Source organism: Mobula hypostoma, chromosome 4 (assembly GCF_963921235.1).
Source record: "Mobula hypostoma chromosome 4, sMobHyp1.1, whole genome shotgun sequence".
Lineage (NCBI taxonomy): Eukaryota > Metazoa > Chordata > Chondrichthyes > Myliobatiformes > Myliobatidae > Mobula > Mobula hypostoma.
The window spans coordinates 176896268-176919102 of NC_086100.1; the positions used below are offsets into that span (position 1 = coordinate 176896268).

Below are 22835 nucleotides of genomic sequence, written 5' to 3' on the forward strand. Positions count from 1 at the left end.
CAGAGTGAAGTTCCCATTTCAGGAGTCTGACATTGGGTTCATGAACGACAAGGCCTGCCCATTGGAGGAGGCCGGACATTGCTTGGTGATTCAGTGCTGGCACATGCTGACTTCTATGACATAAGACATAGGAGCAGAATTAGGCCATTTGGCCATTCGATCTGAGAGAAGATGCTGGGCCTCAACTCTCTGGTGTTAGTAAACCTGCTTTTTCTTGAGGTGCAGTGGAATTTCTGGTAGAAGAATATCTTGCAGAACCTGAGTCCTTCAGCTTTTTTTTAAAAAAAAACAATGTTTCTTGTTGGGTGCTCCAGGGGGTGTCTTACCAATGTCCTAAATAGCTATGGCATAACACAGGAAGAGTGTTGAAGCATCTAGGTTGCAAAGTGTAAGAATAATGTATTGCTTCTGCAAATTGTAGCTGGGCCTTTTCTTATCAAGAAGTTGTGTGCTAATTTTCTTTTAGAACGAGGTGAACGGTGACTCTCAGAAGAGGTGGAGGGGCCGACCTCGCAAAGCTTCAGATTTGCTCACTGTTACCTGGAGGTAAAAAGCTAGTGAATTTGGGAAGCGGGTAGTTTTCCTGCCGACCTGCATCTGAGTGGGTTCACTAAGTGTACAAATGATTATTTGAATTTGGTTTCGGTCTCCTGACAAGAAGAGCGTTGCAAAACCAGCTATTGTAATGGTGCAGTGTATAAACTCTAAGACAGCAGAGTTCCGTTTGGCTCTGCAGTTTCTGACAATAGTGTTGGAAATAAATCTCAGGTCCATAGAATGGAGTCGACCCAGTACCATCAAGTTTTATGAGCCAAGAATAATCTATGGTTGAATTGTCAACCTGCACTGAATTAACCAGCATCTTGTGGAAAGCTAAAATTTATCCCTTGCTGTTTGGCCACACTTGCACAACTTCCATTGTCACCATCCCTGATTAGTCACTACCACAATACTTCTGCTCCGCTTTTTTTGTTCCACTTATTTATATATTTCTTATTGTCATTTCTTTAATTTATGTATTGTATTATGCTGCCCCTGCAACACAACAGATTTCACGACACATGTCAGTGATGACAAACCTGATTCTGATTGAATGTTATGAAAACTGAGGGGTACTTCAAAGAAAGTGCACTCCAGTTCCCTGACCACCCCGCCAACATATGTTTCTTTGAGGTGTTAAATTTGGTTCCTTAATCTTCAATTAAGTTTTAATTAAGATGATTAATGATGTGGCAGTCTATTTAAGTATTTTTCTTTAACTACCCAAGTTCGTATAGCTCTGTATAATGATGATGAGTCCACTGCGTAAGTATTTGGGAATTCGGCTTGTGGCATTCTGCGTTTAAGTGCTCATATGTATAGACTGCAGAAGCTCTGTAATAACTGAATGCCGATGGATTTGCCATTGTTACAGAAACAGTTTTGGATAATTGGGCATAGTCATAAATTGTACCTGTAAAGAACTAATTCAAGTCTGCTCCTATTTTTCTGGTTATCTATTAATGTATTGTGTCCTATCAAAGGTTACAGGGAGGAGACTGAGGAGGGGAAAAGAGAATCAACCATGATTGAATGATCGAGCAGACTCGATGGGCCAAATGGCTAATTCTGCTCCATGTTTTATGGTCTAAAAGCATACATGTCTTTGAGAGATACTTCGAACTAATGCTGAATACTTTGCCGTTCATCAGGGCGAACAATAATGCAGAGAGGATATTCAATTTGATGCCTGAAAGGAATGAACATTCTTTTTGTACAATGATTCGAGGAATGGTTAAGGTATTTCTGATAATTTCATACAATAAATTATTTTATATTGTACATTTCATTTGCAATGTAATTAACTTCTGTCTTTCTCTTTAATCAGTATAGTGCCTACGCAAAGGCTGTTAACATGTACACAGATCTCTTAAATAATCGGATGAAAGGTGAGTATTGAAAGAAAAAAAACTGCTTTTGCAGATAATGTTTGCCAGTTTTTTGAACAGATGAGGGTATATTGCTAAACTGATTGCTTTACTGCATATTCAGCATCATGCCCTGTTAGCAGTTTAATTCCTCTTGGCTTAATGAACTGTGTATCTATCAAATACCCTGCTAGGAGTGGTGGTAGAGGCCGATACATTAGGGGCTTTTAAGAAACTTAGAGAGGCACATGAATAGTAGAAAAATAGAGGGTAATGTAGGAGAAAGGATTAGATTGCTCTTACAGTAAGTTAAAAGGTTGGCACAACAACGTGGGCGGAAGGGTCTGTCCTGTGCTGTAATGCTGTAAGCTCTAAAGTTCAATACTCCTGCCAGGCCAAGATCTCACTCGTAAATGGCATGGCCTTTTAGAGTTACTGATTCAGAGCCAGTGGTACTTATTCATTCTAGACTTGCTGGTCACTCTGACTTAGATTTTCTGTAATGGTTCCAGTTCTTTTAAAGTGACTTGTTTTAGCTGGAGTCGTACTTCCATTCACCTCCTATTCGTTTTTCCACATTGAAAGTAATTTTTGAGAGTATTGGTAAATATCTGCACACTGCCATAAAATGCTTGGTGCTGCTGATGTAATTAATTTTTCCTTGTATTTTTCACCTCTTCCTGTCACTCATCTATCCATTGATTAGTTACAGAGTTATAGAACTCTACAGCGCTGAAACAGGCTCTTCAGTGCTGAACCAGTCACACTGACCTGCACCTGGACCAAAGCCCTCCACACCCCTCCCATTCATGTATATATCTGAATTTCTTTTAAATGGTGAAATTGAACCTGCATCCGCCACTTCTGCTGGAGGCTTGTCCCACACTCTCATCATCCTGAGTGAAGTACCCCCTCATCTTTCCCTTGAACATTTCGCTTTTCATCCTTAACCCATTACCTCCAGTTCTCATCTCCCCCAACCTCAGTAGAAAAGACCTGCTTGCATTTACTCTGTCTATTCCCCTCATAATTTTGTTTGAAGTTGATCATTTAAAAAAAATCTTTTGCCTGTATTGTCTGGAATAGGATGTCAATCTCGCTTTGGTGCAATTGGGAACAACTGTGTGATGAGAGGCTGAAATTCTGTAGATTCTAAATCTGTATAATCATTCAGTGTTAAAATCCCAGAGTGTATGCATTGACTATTTACAGTCACTGTGTAACTGGGGCCAGGAACAGCCTGAAACACTTCCTATGTGACTATCCCTGGGAACAGAAGCTTTGTATGAAACTCCATTAATGAATAATTTCCTTTCATCTACTTGTAACCGGCAGTCCTAAGCTGCAGACAAATAATACAGATTCTGATGTCTGTTTGTATTGAACATCATTAACCAGTTTGGCAGCCTAAACCATTGAGTTGGGTGTGTTTGTGATCCATCTAATGTTAAGAATGTGGATGATACCAGAAGAATCAACTGCTTAACTAGGGTGATTTTTCTCGAATGTGATTAATTCACTGTTTTAATGATTTGCCTTTCATAGCGGATGTTCATACTTTCAATGCACTCATCTCGGCAGTTCCAGAACTAAAGGAGGCATATAATGAGAGAATAGATTTTGTTCTGGTGAGTAGAAAAAGGTAGTGCCCTTCCAGCCATCAAATCTCTGGTATCTTGTGTCTTTCCAATCACTTTGCCTTTGGGTGGATGGGGCAGCAGCAGTACTGTTAAGAGTGATCCAAGCTGGTTCCTGGCTTTGGATGCTGTCTGTGTGAAGTCTCTGATGATTCGGATTTTCCACAGCTACCCCAGTTTTCTTCCACATCTTAAAAAAAATTGCACTGGCAGCTTATTTTGGCTTACTGGATTTCATTTACATTGGCTACTGTAAATTTTCCTTCAGTGTAGATGGTTTGACAGGAGAATCACAGGGAAATTGGTGGTCATCTGAGAGAAATGGGATAATTTGGAAGGTGTTTCTGATGTGTTTTAATCCAGAGTGTCACTTTCCAGAATAAAAGAGAAGTCATAAAACTGCACTTAATTTTCTAGGCCAAGTAGAAGTAGTGGACATGGAATATTGGCCTTAGCATAGTAAAGTAAGCAGTCAAAAATAAAATGAAGTTTATAAGATTATGAGAGACAACCATTATCTTTTACCCAGCGTCGAAATGTCTAATACTGAAGGGCATGAGAGGGGGTAATTTCAAAGCAGGTAGAGGGAGCACATTTTTAGTACACAATGGTGAGCGTCTGGAATGTGCTGCCAGGAATAGAAGTTGGAGCAAATAATAGCGATGATTAAAATACTCTTTAGATAAGCACATGAATGGGGTGAGAGAATGGAAGGACCTGGACATTGTGTGGGCAAAGGAATTAGTTTTGTTGGGCTGAAGGTCCTGCGCTGTGTAAAGTTGGGTGAGAGGTTTTGTATGCTAAGTGAATCAGATAAATTCCTGTACATGTTGTTTGTAGGAGGAATTTTTCTGCAAATCAAGATGATAAAGCTAATTCCAATTGATAAGCATCTTGGGTTCCTGTTGTTAGGAGGATCCCAGTAGAGCAATTGTGCAAATGCCAACTGTGGGTCCCAAGCTAATGCATCAACCTTTGGTGCTGGAGTTAATTATGTTGCAAATCCAATTCCACAATATAAAATCATTTATTTTGTATGTCTTAAATAAATTTTGTGTTTTAGCAATACCTTAACCTTTAGTGAGGTCTTCTTTGCCTTTTGTTAAAACAGGAACTGTTGAAACAGATGGCAGAACAAAAGGTGCAGCCAAACTTGTTAACTTTTAACTCTGCATTGAAGTGCCTCCGAAAGTGCGGTTCATATGCTAAAAGCCCTTCCCTACAGATTATTAATGAAATGAAGGCCTTAAAAATTGGTACGTGAGTGGACATTTATGACCTTCATCTGTGAAATCTCCTTTCATGTTGATCCTCTCATGGTTGTGCAAGATTCAGTTTTATGTCACACGTACATCAAAGCATACAGCGAAATGTGCCGTTCACATTAACACCAACACCACTTAAGGATGTATTGGGGATAGACTGCAAGTGTCACCACACATTCCAACACCAACAGAGCATGCCCACAGTGCTCGTCAGAACACGTCAAAAACAAACAACAAAAACAACAACAGCAAAACAAGCCCCACCGATGGACATACACAGCCCTCCAACCCCCAGACATGCCAGCTCCGGACTCCAGTGGACTCTTGGATTTGCTGACATTGGTCTTCAACTACCCCATGGTCTCCCAGACTCGCATTGAAATGCTAATTCCAATTAGTAGGGTAGACGTGTCATCCAGGAGGAGATTAAGGACATAATTTGAGGTGATTGGAGAAAAGTATGGGCGGGGGGGAAGAGGAAATGTCAGGTAGGTTTTTTTACACAGAGTGGTAGGTGCATGGAGCACACTGCCAGGGGTGGTGGTAGAGATGGATACATTGGGGATTTTTTAAGAGACTCTTGGGCACACGGATGAAAGAAAAATGGATGGCGATGAAGAAGAAAAGCGTTAGATTGATCTTAGAGTAGGTTAAAAGGTTGGCAAAACGTAGTGGGAAGAAGGGCCTATACTGTACTGTTGTATGTTTTATTACCTAACAAACAGGGAAAGATTCAGTTCTGTTCTCTAATTCACAAGCACCACTAAATTCTTGGGAACCCCTAACCCATTACTCAAGTTGGCGAAGTGGCATCCGGGATAGCATTGAGAACTGAGACTCCATTCACTGGAGAGACATGAAAGTCCTATGTAGCTCCCAAACTGTCACATACCACCTGTCCCATATGTAGAAGAGAATGAGTTCCCACAGTGATCTCATCCATCATCTCAGCACCACAAAACTAGAGTGAATGCAAACCATCTTCTGTCACAGGTATTATCCTAAAAAGAGTCATCACATTCATTCACATCCTGTCATATTGAAGGGGGGGTTAACTGATTATCTTTCGTGGTCAATATGAATGTCATTGTTATATTTCCAGAATGAGCTTTTGTCTACTGAAATAGTCCACCTTAGCTGGAAAGCAACTGATGAAGTGTCGTTGCCTCCTTCAGACCCAAAATAAAGATGGAAAATCCTAACTTCGCCTAAAAATCACCTGTAGCACATCACATCACCACCAGGTTCAGGAACTGTTATTCCCCCTCAACCATTAACTCTTGAACCAGAGGAAATAGCTCCACTCAGCTTCACTTGCCCCATCACTGAACTGTTTCCATAACTTAAGGACTCTCGTGTTCTTGATATTTATTGCTTATTTATTATTTCTTTCCTTTTGTAGTTACACAATTTGTTGTATTTTGCACTCTGGTTGGTGTGTTGGTGTGGCCTTTTATTGGTTCTATTGTGATTATTATTCTATGGATTTACTGAGTATACCTGCAAGAAAATGAGTCTCAGGGTTGTATATGGTGGGTGGCATATGTGTACTTTGATTATAAATTTACTTCGAACTTTTAAACTTTGAACAATGTAACCCACTATCTTCTCTTGAATGCTTTGTTAAGACTGTGTTGGTAATCTATGATTAGAGTGCAGAGATTAATTGGAGCAAGGGTTTCCAGCACATATCTGCACAAATAATACTGCTTTCATTTAGTAGTGGTTACAGCAATTTGGGTAAGAAATAGTAAATAATTGGATAGAGCAGAAGAGTGTTTTTGCAGAGTGAGCTGAAGAGAGTCTGAGACGATGACTGAATGTAAGTTATACCTGAGAAATTTCTGTGAGCACTTTCCACTGATGCTCCTGCAAGTTTTAATGGAGCCAAGTGTGGCCAAGCATAACAGGAAGTATAGTGGTCTCAATGCAAATAGAAGTTTTCTAGAGTCATGGGTGTATTAGTTGTAAGTAATTGTCTTGGCCGGCAATGATGATTGGCGCAGGGGTACGGACCTCAGCTGGAGAATGGGAGCTGAGTGTGGCCGTTTCTCACTTAGCTTACATGTGGTGAACTATTTGAGAAGCAGCTGCACGAGAAAAATGCCTCAGTCTGAGCCGGTCACCAATAAGTCTGAGTGAAACCTGAATTTTAAAGTTGTATACTCTGATAGTAAATGAACCCATAAACCTACAGAAAAGCATTCCCTGCTAAAAGTCACTCAGAGCCTTTGGGGTGTAACTATTTTGTCATTTAGCATTCCTTGTGAACTGTTACTGCTTTAGCTGAAATCTTAAAACTCGAGATTTTGCAGGTGCTAGGAATCTTGAGCAGCACACACAAAATGCTGGAGGATGAAGGGTCTCAGCCCAAAACACCAGCAGCTTATTGCCTTCCATAGGTGCTGCCTAACTTGCTGAGTTCCTCCAGCATTTGGTGTGTGTATCTCAAATATTTAATTTGTTCGCCACCCCATGTTCCTTTATTATTTTGTTTAAATGGATCAAGTGTATTCCTGTGGGTATTCTAACCTTGATCTTCTTTAATTGCAGAACCAAGTTTGGCCACCTTTGATCATTTACTAGGTATATTCTATAAAATTGGTAAGTAATCATTCAAGAGCTGGATAGAAGGGTGAATCATGGTGTAAGAAAGATTTTTTTATTTCTTCTTGCAGGGCTGAACTTTAACTGAAGTTTCAAGTTCACTTGCACCCTTGCAAAATGTCAGAGCTCTAAGTTGTTTGAAATGAACTTTCTGTTTATGCGTGTGTGAGTGTGTATTGCAACCATAAGACATTGGAGCAGAATTAAACCGTTTGGCCCATTGAGTCAGCTCTGCCATTCCATCATGGCTGATTTATTATCCCCCTCAGTCCCATTCTCCTACCTTCTTGCTGTAACCTTTAACACCCTTACTAATTAAGAACCTGTCAACCTCCCTCTGGCTAAAGAAGTTCCTTCTCATCTCCGTTCTGTCCTTATCCTTGTGTTCTGAGGCTGTGCACTCTGGTCCTAGACTCCCCCACTATAGGAAACTACCAGAGACCTGGGTAAGGCAATAGCCACAATCAGCCCTGTAAGGCAACACTTCCTGTGTGAATTATGGTCCAGAAACAGTAAACGTCAGTGCTGGCGCCCTGCATTTAGATTCAAGTGTCTGCATGATGGTGAGTGTGTTGCAACTCCCATTTTTGTGTGCGTTTCGAATGCCTTCACACAGTTGTGATTAGAAATCTAGTAAAACTCTGTGTTGGGCGGTGAGTCTGTCAAGTGTTTAAGTAAAAAATGAAGGTAAGAATTGTGACCACAAGTCTGCACGGGCGGATGTACGTGAGAGTTTTGAATTTTGGTGGCTGGTGGCTGGCCGTCTTGAGAAAGTGGCTGCACTGTCTCGGGTTGGCTCCCTGGAGCAGCGGGCAGTGATGAGTGGCGCAGGGGTACTGACCTCAGCTGTATAATGGGAGCTGAGTGCAGCCATTCTTCGCGTAGCCCACATGTGGTGGGCTTTCCGAGAAATGGCTGCATGAGAACAATCGCCTGTAGCTGAGCCACTGCTGCTCCGGTTGGGAAGATGGCTACTCCTTCCTCCTGTATGTGACGTGCAGCCAATGTCGTGTTCCTTCAGTGTTTGGTTTGGCCTATGAGTTTATACCTCTTGCATTGAACACTGAAAACTGCCCAGCGTGATGACAGCCTGCATTACGAATGTGTGTAAGCCTTCTGTTACAGAATACCAGTGTTGCCATGATCACTGAGTACTAGACTGGCCAGTTTCCATTGCACTTCATTGGCGGATGCTGAATGAACCCTATGTACTTGGTGCCTCCTAACTGTTGGCATGAACATTTACTTTTGTTTGTCTTCAAATTGTGGAGGAATAACTGGTAATGGGGCGTTTATCGCCTCCCACTTGGGTGATGCCACATCACTTCATTGTGACCAGAGACCCGAGCCTGCCTCATGGCTGACCCTGCCCATAGTTCTCTCACTCTGCAGACTGCTCACTTAAACAGAGATTTGGCAGGGAAGCTCATTTTAAAATGTGTTTATAGACCAAAGGTATGTACTATGTGCATTTAACTCAGTACAACCAGCAGTCAAGCATAAATTATCAGGTTAAGCCCTCTCTTGCCAACTTGAAAGTTACTTATTTTAGAGAGGTAGCACTATGACGTTGTGCACTTCTAGGTGACCGAACTCACACCGCCCAGTTACACCCAAGTGACCAATTAGCCTACTGACCCGTACGTCGCAGGTCAATAACCCTCCGGTAGAGCTGGAAACAAGAAAGCACATTTTATTTCTCAGAGAGGAGGAATGGTTATTCGGAGGTACAGCATGATAACAGGCCTTCCAGTGCAATGACCCCACACAGCCCTATTACACCCATGTGACCAATTAATCTGCTCACCCCTGTGTTTTTGTAATGTGGGAGGAAACCAGAGCACCCGGAGGAAAGCCACAATGGCCACGGGGAGAATGAACAAAGCTCCTTACCTGAAACGTCGACTGTACCTCTTCCTAGAGATGCTGCCTGGCCTGCTGCGTTCACCAGCAACTTTGATGTGTGTTCCTTACAGACAGTGGCAGGAATTGAACCTGGGTTGCCGGTGCTGTAATAGTGTCATGCTAACCGCTACACTACCATGGTGCCCCTAAAAGTATCTCTCTCACACACACACACAGCTATCAGGTGTAGAGTTTATTAAATGTGGCCTGTTTCAGGATGTTAGTCTAGTTTATACCCTGAAAGGTGCTTGTTGAGTAGTACCTTCTTGTTTTGTAACAGTTTTTTTTCTGAGTTTCTAGCCTCCTTAAGAAACATTTAATCGTGATATACCTACAGTTTACCTTCCAGTTTGTTAAGAACTACTGCTCCCTAAAGACTACATACGTTCCTCGGTTTCAGTGCATCTTTCAATAATATTTTAATGGGAGAGTGCATGACATTTTATCTGTCTTTCAACCATCAGAGTTGAAAAGCCATTTCCAGGAATGCTCACTTTGAATCTGATGTGTGAGCAGAACTGGCCCATCGAGTCTGCTCTGCCATTCCATCATGGCTGATTTATTTTGCTTCTCCCTGTAACCTTTGACACCTGGACTAATCAAGAACTGATCAACCTCTGCTTTAAATATACCCACTGACTCGGCCTCCTCAGCCATCTGAGGCAATGAATCCACAGATTCACCACCCTCTGGCTAAAGAAATTCCTCCTCATCTCTGTTCTAAAGGGACGTTCCTGAATTCTGAGACTGCCCTCACAGAGAATTTCCTGATTCATGCAAAATCACCTGTACTTCGGCCTAGCTTGCTTTCTCTGTTCGATATCTTCCTGTATTTTAGATCTGTGCAGGCTTCCCTTGGCACAGCTAACGTTTCCCCTTCAATCTTCACAGCTGCTACAAACCAGCTACAAAATGACTTTATCTTCATCCTGCTTCATGAAATGGAAGGGAAGCATTTTGAAGCCAAAGATCCTGATGATGGTAAGCGATGAGTCTTGATAGAATTGTGCAGGCACCTTCTGTTTTAAATTCAATGTGCTGAATTTAGGGAACCACAGAGTAATACAGCATGAAAGTGAGCCTTTTGACCTGGCTTGTCCTTGTCAACCATGTTGAATAACTGAGATAGTTTCCTCTGGACCTTTCTTATCCACATATCTGTCCAAATGTCTTTTAAATTATATAGCTGTACTAGCCTTTACTACTGCTTTTGATAATTAATTTAATATGTGCGCCAGCCCCTGTGTGGAAGAAAATGTTACCCCTTTGGTCCCTTTTTAAATCTTTACCCTCCTAACTTCAACCTATGCCTTCTAGTTTTGGATTCTCCTACCCTGGGGAAAAGATTGCGACTTGTCCAAGCCCCTTATGATTTTATAAACCTCATTAAGGTCACCCCACTGTGTCCTGAGGTCCAGGGAAGTCTGTCCTAGCATTTCCTTATAACCCTCATCCTCCAGTCCCGGTAACGTACTCAAATTCTTTTGCATCCTCTGCAGTCTAATGGCATTTTTCCTACAGCAAGGTGACCAGAACTGTATATGGTAGTCCAAATATGATCTAGCCAACATCTTGTACTGAAAAAGATGTTTAAGACCAAGCAAAAAAAAAAAGTACTGGAAGGGAAAAAAACTTGGTATGAATTTTCAGCAGTTGGTTAAGGGAAATGAAATACTGGGCTTTATTGTAACAAAGTTGGAGTATACAAGGGAGGAAGTCTTGCCTTAAGGTCACCCGCGAACGTGCAGAATCTGTAAATGCTGCAGAGGTGGCGCCTTGAGAAGGTGGCATCCATCAAGAAGGACCCTCACTATTCAGGATGTGCCCTCTTCTCATTACTACCATCAGCTAGGAGGTATGGGAGCCTGAAGACAGACACACGATGTTTCAGGAACGGCTTCCTCCCATTGGTCATCATATTTCTGAAGGGTCCATTAACACTGCCTCGTCATTTTGCTCTATTTTATATATTATTATAACTTGTGTTTTTTATGAAATGTGCTGTATTGCTGCAAAACAGCAAATTTCACAACATATGTCAATGGTAATAACCTGATTCTGACCCACTCCATTTGTCTTTATTTAAAAAAGAGAACGTGGTCAAACAAGATATCTACAGGTCAGTAGGTCTTGCATCAGATGTAGGGAAACTATTGGAAAATAATTTTAAGGGACGATTTTTATCTATAGCAGAGATTAATTAATGATTTTATTCATGGGAAATTCTGTCTCAACTTCAATTTTTGAGGGGATAACTAAGCATATTGGTGAGGGAAGGGGAAGAGGTAGATGGTGTCTGCATTGACCAGGTCTCGTTTGGGAGGGTGGGCCAAGAAGCGGGAGCCCATAAAACCTTGTGCATTCAAGCAAATTAGAATCAAAGTTAACCTGGTAATGGGGGCAGAGGGTGCTGGTAACATGTTGCTTTTCTGATTGGAAGTCTAGCCAGTAGTGTACCACTAGGATTGGTGCTTTACTTGCATTTGTGTCAATAACTTGGACATACAGGTGGTAGTGCAGATGATATGAAAATTAGTAGTTAAGGCTACAACGTGATGTTAATTAATTAGAAAATTTGGTCATGTAGGTGAAGTCTCTTGGATGAGACATAAAAAGTACTAGTTGGATGCAAAAGATGTCATTGCACCATTATTCCTCTCTCGTGTTTTCTCTGAGCGCCCTACTAATGGTCTTGTTTCCTTTATCCACAGTAAATTTCTTCAGCAGTGCGATGAGAGTGGTAAGTATTTGTTTTTACTCCCTTAGATACAATAAAAATGGGATGGACTGGTTTCTGGGCAGTGACAGGGAAACTAGACATTCTCACTTGCTGGTTGAAGCGACCGCAATCATTTGTTCAAATACTCCCGGATATCCAATTACTTGAAGTGAAGAAAATATTCTGTACATTAAGACAAGGGAAGTTGATAGTGGAGTTGAAGAGCTTGTCTAACTCTGTTATGTAAACTGGAATATGTTCCTCTGTGGACACTCTAGATGGTAGAAATATTTTAGAGCAGATGAGGATTTTTTTTTAGCCAGGGGATGGTGAATCTGTGGAATTCACTGAGTATATTTAAAGCAGAGGTTGATAGGTTCTTGATTTGTAAGGCCATCAAAGATTGAGGAGAAGGCAGGAGAATGGGGTTGAGGGGGGAAAGTAAATCTGCTATGATTGAATGTTAAAGCAGACCTGATGAGCCAAATGGTTTAATTCTGCTCCTGTGGCTGATCTTGTAGAAATATTTGAAAACAAATGATTTTGTTAAATTTAAGAAATGCAAAAATATCCAAAATCCTTATCAATGAAGGCATTAAACAAGATTATAATGGTTAAAGAGATTGCCTTTTACTGTTAGTGGAAGCAGTCCAGAAGAAATTCACTAAGCAAATTCCTGGATGAGGGGGTTATCCTAACCTAAACAGCTAAGGAAATTAAATGTATATTTTTAATACAGAGTATGGTGAGTATATGGAATGGGCTGCCAGAGGAGGTAGTTGAGGCAGACACAGTAGTATCACTTGGATAGGGACTTGGATGAATGGGGTTTAGAGAGATGTGGGATGTGTAGGATTAGCTGGGTGGTCACTGGTCAGCACGAACACATTGAACCTGTATCCATGTTGTATTGCTCTGACTGTATATTCTTACGTGAAAAGGAAGATGTCAAGATGTTTTCACTAGTGGAGGAACCTCGGAGAGGATGTAAAAACAATTAGTTGTGTATCTGCATGAAATGATCCTTATGGATGACATGCAGAACAGTTTTTCACTGCAGCTCAGTACATGTGACAAAAATAAACCAATATACCTAGTTAAATCTTTAAAGCTGAGGCCATGGGAACTGCTACTTAGGGGTTAGTAAATTGTCTTCCCTGGAATGTTAAGGAAGCATGATCACTGGGGAATATTTAAGAAGTTGACTTATTGCAAAAGATCAGGGAGTTGAGGTCTGTGAGGAGTTGGTACAGAGGGACAGATCACCTATGGTCTTAATGATGACAGGCTGAGTGGAGAGGATGCACAATCTCCATTCAAAACAGAACCTGCACCATTTTTAACATGGGGGAAGTTTACAAGAGCCGAGTTCCCATGTGGAGTCTAGTGGTGGATCAAACTTAATTGTTCAGCCGTTTCAATCAGTCAGTAAGTTTGAACCTCTGCGTTTTACTAAGGAGCCGAAGGTCAAAGAGTACTCTGTGCTTGTTGGTAATGCTGGGATGCACTGCCACCTAGTGGTATGTACTACCTAAGCTGTTGTATGTAATTCACCAAGCAGTGAAAGACAGAGGAATTCGAACTGTCTGTGGGTAGACTAGAAATAAAATACCAGTCTTTGGATTTTTTTTATTTAGTTATTCCTTCATGGTTTGTAGGCATAACATTTGCTCCTCGTCCTTATTTGTCCTCAAATGTTGTGGCAGTTAATGTCAAGCAGTCATATGGGCCAGACTGGGTAGACACCATATTTCCTCCCTTAACCAATATGTTGAATGAGAAATTTGAAACACATTAAAGTAAATTTATTATCAAAGTACTACATGTCACCATATACTGTACTATATTGAGATTCATTTTCCTGCAGGCATTTACAGTAAAAGAAATGCAATAGAATTTATGAAAGAAACTGTACATAAAGACTGACAAAAAATGTCCAAAAGAAGACAAATAGTGCAAATAAAATTTTAATAAATAATACTGAGCATATGAGTTGTAGAGTCCTCGATAGTGAGTCCATAGGTTGTGGAATCAGTTCAGTATTGAGGTGAATGAAGTTATCCACGCTGGTTCAGGAGCCTGATGGTTGAAGGGTAATAACTGTTCCTGAACCTGGTGGTGTGGAATGTAACCCTCCTTTACCTCCTTCCCAATGGTAGTGGTATGGGTTCTTGTGATGGAGTAGCCCCCAATGCGGCCTTTACTAGGTTCTAATTCCATATTTTATTTCACTGAATCTGTGAAATAGCCACGACCATATTTGAACTTGTCTTTTGATAACTTAACCAGGAATGCGAGGTTGCCTCCTGGTAGTCTGAGCATCAATTGACTCCATTGAGGGACTTTTCTGCTCTTGTTTCACTTGCAGTCCAAAGTGTAGAGTTGTGATCACTGCAGGAGATATATATGGTGCAAACCTTGTACAGTCTCAGACCACTTTTGTTTCCCTCCTTGCAGTGCTTGGAAATGAAAGACCTTGAACTGGCGTACAAAATTCACAGCATTCTTGAAACTGGAGACAACTGGAAATTATTGGGTGATTCTTATCAGCGAAGTATTTATTAGTAAGACATTTTGACTTTTGTTATAAATGGCTTGCATGCTCGGTAATCTGATACGCAGAACACAGGCTCCTGTGAAGAGTTATTTCAGCCCACATCAGTGAAACAGTAAGCCAAACCCCAGGGCCAGACGTTCCTCCTTCCACTCTGTTCAAGTTCAAGTTTAATTGTCATTAGCCATACACATTTATACAGCTAAGCAAAACAGGGTTCTTCTAGGGCTAAGGTCCAAAATACAGTACATAGAGTCTCAAAATATATTAGCACAAGTCCCTGAGTGGCATGGCCTGAAGATTGATGGTGCATGGCATGTTGTCCTGGAGCCATGTTTCTGCAAGAACAAACAGGCAGCAATTCCTCACCTTGCAGTGGTTCAGCAGGTGAAAGCAAATCAGCTTGTCTGCAAATACTGCTTTACCTTGTTAGGATCTTGCACCTTATTGTTCACCTGCACTGCACTTTATTCTGCATTCTGTCCTTGTTCTACCTCCATGCATAGTGTAATGATGAGTATGAACAGTATGCAAGACCAGCTTTTCACTGTCTTGGTACATGTATTAATAGTGGACCATATCGAATTCACATGATTAGTTCATTCTCGAGTGGCATTTCAAAGCATCTCAAGCATTGACTGCAGACAAAGTGACCGTTTTCTATGGCAGCATTGCAGCCAAAGAAGAGTGCTGTTTGTGTTATATCCTCTTTAATAATTCAGACCTATTAAGAGATTTTCTCACCACCTTTCAGGCATTGAGTTTTAGCCCCTTATCACCTTCACTGAAATGCTTCTTAATCCTTCTACGTTCAAGCGGTATCCTCTGCTTACTGACCTCTCTACTAAGGGGCATAGTTCCTTCCTAATCAGCATTAATTTTAGTGCACACTGACCAAGTCTGCCTTCAGCATGTGCTGCTCTTACGACACAACCCTAGACTCCTCAACCTCTGCTTGTATATAAAATCCACAAACCCTGACACAGATATGGGTGCTGCTGGAGAATTTTGTTTCCTGTAACAGGATATTCTGAAGTTCTGAACAAGTAAATTCGAAATACCTTTCAGAAATGATTTATTTTTTTAATTCACTCTGTGTAGAGATGCAGCATAGTAACAGGCCCTTCTGGCTAAATGAGCCCTTGCCACGTGTATATTTTTATCCATCTAGCGATACAGTCTGGAGCAGACCCCTTCAGCAATGCCACCCCGACTACCCTTATTAAACCCTAACCTAATCATAGGACAATTCACAATGATTAATTAACTTACCTGGTATGTCCTCGGACAATGGGCGGAAACTGGAGCACCCGGAGAAAACCCATGTATTCCACAGGGAGGACGTACAGAGGCACCTTGCAGAATGGCAGTGGAATTGAACTTCAAAGTCTGGAATGCTCCAAGCTGTAATAGAGTCCTGGAGAGCCCATGTACCCATGTGAATTATACCTATGTGACCAGTTAGCCTACTAACCGGTAGGTCATTGGGATGTGGAAGGGAGCCAGAGTGCCTGAAGGAAACCCATGTGGTCACAGGGAGAACATACAGTGGCAGAATTGAACCCAGGTCACTGGCACTGTAATAGCATTATGCTGATCACTATACTGCCGCGCCACCCACCACCCTGAAAAGGATTTGCAGTTTCTTTGTTACCGGATCCAATGGGATAAGTTGGGGGGGGTGGGGGGGAGAATGTGGCAGATTAAGTGTAATGCAGAAAAATGTGCAAAAAATTAAGTTCTTTTTTAAACAGTATGAGGTTACAACGTGTGGATCTTCAAAGAGATCTAGGTGCCCTAGTGCAAAAGGGTATAAGTAACTGAAAGCTGGTGAGAGATTAGGAAGGCAGAGGATATGTTTGCCTTTATTATGAAAATAATTGGGTACAGGAGTAGGGAAGTCATGTATGATGTACAGTACGATACTGATCAGCTTGCTGTAGAAAGAGTGTACTTGCCATTGTGGAAGTGTGGGGTTGAGAGATGGTGGGTTTGCCATCAGAGGAAAGATTCATCATCATTATGTGCCATGACGTATGACATGGGCGATCGTGGTCTTCCACCTGTCTTTGATCTGAGAAGTTCTTATAACTTCTAAGGAAGCATTGGCTCTACTGAATATAAGGAAATAGCAGACTGTAGCCAATCGACCCCTTTTGCCTGCCCTGCCGTTCTTTGTGATGGTGGCTCATCTACCCCAGGCCTCAACTCCTTTTCTGTGCCAGTTTCCACAGGCCTGAAATCACTGACCCTTCAAAATTATGTCTGTATCTAAATACATACCCAACCACCTGTGATATAGCCTTCACATCCCTCCAGGGTACAGAATTTCAGAGATCCACCACCCTCCACAAGAAGTTCTGGTTAGACATCTTGTTTTTCGATTGACTGTCTGCCCCTAAATCTTGTAGCTACATCCCCTTGTTTGAGAACCTCCCTCTAGAGGAAATATCTCAGCATCTGCCCTACCAGGCCTGCTAAGAATCTTGCATATTTTGGTAAATTCATCCTTCTTCGTGGCAGACTCCAAACACAATAGATGCAATATATTTGCTGTTTGTAGTGAGGCAGCTCTCTCGTCCCAGTATCTAGCTGAGTGAACATTTTTTGGACATCCTTCAATGCCAGTACATCCCCTCTTAAATAAAGGACCTTTGTGGTCTCCTGTGTTCCACATTCTCAAAACTATTCATAGAACTTGGAACAGTACAGCACAATACAGACCCTTCGGCCCATGATGTTATGCAAACTTTTAACTTACTCCGTGATCAAACTAACTCTTCCATAGCCCTCCATTTTCCTTTCTTTTATGGGTCTCAGATGAAATCTCTTTTCAATTCTTTGATATCTCAATAACATTTGTATCATGGCCTCTAGTTTTGCTCCTCCCCCATAAAATGGATCAGTCAGGATCTCTGGGTTTCCTGCCTACTCAACCCATCCCATTCCTTTGTAGGATTTAGCTGTTGGTACGATCCTTGTAAATGTTGTCTATCAGAGTCGCTGTGTATTGATATCTGCTGTCTTGCAATAAGCTGATCAGCACTGCTGTATGCTGCAGTTCAAGGTTCAATATAAATTTAACAGAACATGTCTGTTTCAATTCAGTAGACTGAACGTCAATAACTTGTTCACATTTTGTGTTTATTCATCAGTGGTCGGTTCTTTACCATCTTGTGCATGATGGAGAGCATCGATGTGGTTCTCAAGTGGTACAGAGACCTCATTCCTTCGGTATGTCTGCTTTATCAGTGTCATTGTAACTCAGATCAGTAGCTGGCTCAATTACTGGCTTCTAGCTCTGAAGAGAAAGGGAGATGCTTTGTATCCCCTAACATGAAATGCTGATAAATAAACTAAAACTTCCTTGACCTTCATAATGAGACTTGAAGCTGGCTGTTTTGCCACTTGTGTCCCTGCTGTCCTTGGCTAATCTTTAGAATATGTATTGCTGAACATTTGAAAGGCAGCAGGTATATCGGTTTATTACTGTTTGGGCGAACTTACAAATGGCTAAGGATTAAGGCTGGATTAGGAAAGAACGATTACCTTTATTTGTTGCATATACATCAAAACATACAATGAAATATGTCAACAGGTGAGGCGACACTTCACCTGTGAATCGGCTGGGGTGATATACTGCATCTGGTGCTCCCGATGTGGCCTCTTATATATTGGCGAGACCCGACGCAGACTGGGAGACCGCTTTGCTGAACACCTACGCTCTGTCCGCCAGAGAAAGCAGGATCTCCCAGTGGCCACACATTTTAATTCCACATCCCATTCCCATTCTGTCATGCCTATCCACGGCCTCCTCTACTGTAAAGATGAAGCCACACTCAGGCTGGAGGAACAACACCTTATATTCCGTCTGGGTAGCCTCCAACCTGATGGCATGAACATCGACTTCTCTAACTTCCGCTAATGCCCCACCTCCCCCCGTACCCCATCTGTTACTTACTTTTATACACACATTCTTTCTCTCACTCTCCTTTTTCTCCCTCTGTCCCTCTGAATATACCCCTTGCCCATCCTCTGGGTTCCCCCCCCACCTTGTCTTTCTTCCCGGACCTCCTGTCCCATGATCCTCTCGTATCCCTTTTGCCTATCACCTGTCCAGCTCCTGGCTCCATCCCTCCCCCTCCTGTCTTCTCCTATCATTTTGGATCTCCCCCTCCCCCTCCCATTTTCAAATCTCTTACTCACTCTTCCTTCAGTTAGTCCTGACGAAGGGTCTCGGCCTGAAACGTCGATTGCACCTCTTCCTAGAGATGCTGCCTGGCCTGCTGCGTTCACCAGCAACTTTGATGTGTGTTGCTTAATGAAATATGTCATTTGCATCAAATCAAATCAGGATTGTGCTGGGCAAGTGTCAACACACTTCCAGCACAAACATAGCTTGCCCACAACTCACTAACCCTCTGGAACATGGAGGCGAATCCACAGAATCATGGGGAGATCATACAGACATCTTACAGATTGTGGCAAAGCCTGATCTTACAGCTAGCTCTGGAGGAATGGCTCAGGTTACAAAGCTTGCAGGGATGGATATAGGAATTACGAGGTAAAATGATTGGGGGAGGGTTGAGGTAGTAATAAGTTTCTAATTTGTACAGAGTATTATGTGGTACACGGGATGTGATCATAAATGGAGACATAGACCACTACAGCACACAAACGGGCCCTTCAGTCCATCTTGTCCGTGCTGGTCTGGTTTTCTGCCAAGCGGCATCAACACACACCTGGACTGCAGCCCTCCATTAGCTTCCCATCCATGTACCTGTCCAAACTTCTCTTAATTGTTACAATTGAATCCACATCTACACTTCCACTAGCACCCATTCCACATTCCAGGCACCTAATACTATGTTTATATAAAACAACTTGATATTCCAGAGAAAACAGCCCAAGTTTGTCTACTTCTCCTTGTGGCTTGTTTTAGTAAACCTCTTCACTACCATCTCCAAAGCCTCTGCACCCTTCCTCCAGTGGGGAAACCACACAATGTTCCAAGAGTGCCCAGCCAAAATTTAGGTGAAGCTCAGTCATTGGTCCAGGGTATGATTTCCTGTTTGGATGAAAGAGTTCCCAAATTCAAATCCCAGATAAGCCATTTTTGATGTTTCCAGTAGTCAGAGAGTCTAGGACCAGAGAGCATAGCCACAGAATGCAAAGGCGTCCCTCTCGGACAGAGGTGACCATTAGACCATAAAGCAGAATTAGGCCATTTGGCCCATCAAGCCTGCTCCACCATTTCATCATGGCTGATCCAATTTTCCTCTCAGCCCCAATCTCCTGCCTTCTCCCTGTATCCCTTCATGCCCTGACCAATCAGGAATCTATCAACCTCCGCCTTAAATATACACAACATAAAGACTTGTCCTCCACAGCTGCCTGTGGCAGAGAATTCCACAGATTCACCATTCTCTGGCTAAAGAAATTCCTCCTCATCTGCATTCTAAAAGGACATGCCTCTATTCCAAGGCTGTGTCCTCTGGTCTTAGACTCTCCCACCACAGGAAACATTCTCTCCACATCCACTCTGTCAAGACCTTTCACCATTCGATAGGTTTCAGTGAGGTCACCCTTCATTATTCTGAATTGTATTGAATACAGGCCCAGAGCCATGTAATACTCTTCATATGACAAGCCATTCAGTCCTGGAATCATTTTGGTGAACCTCTTTTGAACCCTCTCCAGTTTCAGCACATCCTTTCTAAGGTAAGGGGCCCAAACCTGCTCACGGTACTCTGTGAGGCCTCACCAGCGCTTAATATAATTTTAGCATTACACCCTTGCTTTTGTATTCTAGTCCTTTTGAAATGAATGCTAATATCACATTTGCCTTCCTCACCACAGACTCGACCTGCAAATTAACCTTCAGGGAATCCTGCACAAGGATCCCCAAGACCCTTTGTGCCGCAGTTTTTTGTAGTTTCTCTCCATTTCAAAAATAATTTAATTTCTTTTACCAAAGTGCATGATCATACACTTCCCGACACTGTGTTCCATCTGCCGTTTCTTTGTACATTCTAATGTCTTTCTGTTGCCTCTCTACTTCCTCAAATCCATCTGCCCCTCTACCTATCTTCATATCATCTGCAAATTTCACAACAAAGCCATCAATTCCATCGTCCAAATCATTGACATAGTGCAGAATCTCGATCATTGAGATGAGGGGGAATTTCTTTAACCAGAGGATGATGAATCTGGAATTCATTGCTTCAGATGGCTAGGGAGGCCAAATCATTGATTTATCAACTCCTGCACAACATATACCCAAAGGTTATAGAGAGAAGGCAGGAGAATGGAGTTCAGAGAAAATAATCAGCCATAATCCAATGGTTGAGCAGTCCCGCCAGGCCAAATGGCCGAATTCTGCTGTCATGTCTTATGAAACTCCAGGAAACAATGTATTTAAGAACAGAATACTGAAATGCAAGCATTTTGTTTCCAGCTGTACTATCCCAACGTGCAAGGTCTGATGGATCTGCTGCAGGCTTTGGACACTGAGAACCAGTTGCAGCTCATTCCACACATTTGGAAAGGTTGGTGCATTGGGGAGATACAGAATCCTGCACTTGGGTGGAGGCTGTAATCTACCTTTCATCAGTCAAGTGCTTGCAGTGCGTGGCATTTTCATCACATCAGGAGGTTTTGGGTTCAAGTTATGCTTCAGGGAGTGGACCACAAGAATCTAGCCTGATGTCTTTTGGTTATTTGTCAGAACACTGCTGCTTCAAGTGGGTATACAAGGTGCCATCTCTTTATTTTAAAGAGTCTAATCCAATAATTGTCACTCATTTAACAACTCAAAATAAATTTAATATCAAAGTACATATATACTACCTTGAGATTCACAGGGAACTAGGAATACAGTGGAATTTATGAAAAACTATACAGTATATAAAGACTGACAAACAACCAAACTGTTCCTGAACCTAGTGGTGGTAGCAGGAAGAGAGCATATCCTGGATGGTGGGGGCCTTTGGATGCTGCTTTCTTATGGTAGCGCTCCCTGTAGATGTGTTCAGTGGCCGGGGAGGGACTGGGCCCACGACTTCTTGTTGACCTCTCTATTCCTGGCCATTAGTCTTTCCAAACCAGGCTGTGATGCAACCTGTCAGGATATTTTCCACCGGGCATCTGTAGAAGTTTGTTGAAGTTTTTGGTAACATGTCAAATCTATGCAAACTTCTAAGAAAATAGAAGCACCTGCCATACCTTCTATGTGATGACACTTGAGTGCTAGTCCCAGGAAAGACCCTCTGATCTCATACTGGTTATTAGCACCTGACTATTTGTGGGAGTTTGCAGTGCACAAATTAGCTGCTTTGTTTCCAACTTAATTGGTTGCAAAATACTTTGGGATATAAAAGATGCTGAGCACATAGTGTAAGTCTTTTCGTGTATTTTACACAGACATTAAGCAGCTTGGTCACAGTAACAAGCAGGATCTGGTGGAGGAAGTGCTGGAGCTGATGGGTCGGGACAAGCACAGTCCAGAGGTAAGAAAAAGCACCTGTGATCATTGACATTTGCAGGTTTTTAATTAATTCTCAAACTTTGGAGTAATGCAGTAAGTTCAAATAAGCAGAAGTGTCAGAGGAAAGAAATGGATATCTCATTATGTAAGCACAAAGCAAAGCATTTCCACATCAGTGAATCAGATCAGTGAGAGTGGCTGAGCTGCAAGCTGATAGTGTACAATAACAAGATGATATTTATAGTTGTAGTTTCTTTATATGAAATTGGTTTATGATGGTCACATGTACCAAGATACAGTGAAAAACTTACCTTGCATACTGTTCATACAGATAAGTATAGTGAGGGAGTCCAGGAGCAGAGGGCACAGCCTCAGAATACCATTAGGACAGAGATAAGGTGGAATTTCTTTATTGAGAGGGTGCTGAATCTGTGGAATTCATTGCCACAGACAGCTGTGGAGGCCAAGTCATTGGATATATTTGAGGTGGAGGTTGACAGGCTCTTGGTTAGAAAGAGTATCAAAGGTTACATGGAGAAGGCAGGGAATGGGTTAAGAAGGATAATTAATCAGGCATGATCAGATGGCGGAGCAGACTCAATGGGCTAAATGGCCTGATTCTGCTCCTGTGCCTTATGGTCTTATTACACCGTGCATTGAGATAGATAGAACAAGGTAAAACCATAAGAATTGACACGTGGAATTATGATGTTGTAGCAATTAGTGAAACTTGGCTACAGGAGGGGCAGGACTGG

General features: G+C 42.0%; 1 protein-coding gene and 2 non-coding genes across 3 annotated transcripts in view; all 3 read left to right on the top strand.

The window, feature by feature from the left end:
• Window positions 1-22835, top strand: part of ptcd3 (pentatricopeptide repeat domain 3) — a 46069-nt gene that overhangs the window by 12157 nt on the left and 11077 nt on the right. Inside the window, exons 9-20 of the mRNA XM_063047055.1 lie at window positions 467-546; window positions 1692-1779; window positions 1868-1928; window positions 3453-3535; window positions 4656-4800; window positions 7363-7413; window positions 10213-10302; window positions 12033-12061; window positions 14498-14604; window positions 17750-17828; window positions 21052-21142; window positions 22017-22102. Coding sequence (XP_062903125.1) covers window positions 467-546; window positions 1692-1779; window positions 1868-1928; window positions 3453-3535; window positions 4656-4800; window positions 7363-7413; window positions 10213-10302; window positions 12033-12061; window positions 14498-14604; window positions 17750-17828; window positions 21052-21142; window positions 22017-22102 — 990 coding nt within the window. The remainder of the gene's footprint in view (window positions 1-466; window positions 547-1691; window positions 1780-1867; window positions 1929-3452; window positions 3536-4655; window positions 4801-7362; window positions 7414-10212; window positions 10303-12032; window positions 12062-14497; window positions 14605-17749; window positions 17829-21051; window positions 21143-22016; window positions 22103-22835) is intronic.
• LOC134346052 (small nucleolar RNA SNORD94) lies at window positions 6794-6931 on the top strand. The gene has a single exon (XR_010017814.1). It is a non-coding gene; the product is annotated as a small nucleolar RNA SNORD94 (small nucleolar RNA).
• On the top strand, window positions 8226-8364 carry LOC134346054 (small nucleolar RNA SNORD94). The gene has a single exon (XR_010017815.1). It is a non-coding gene; the product is annotated as a small nucleolar RNA SNORD94 (small nucleolar RNA).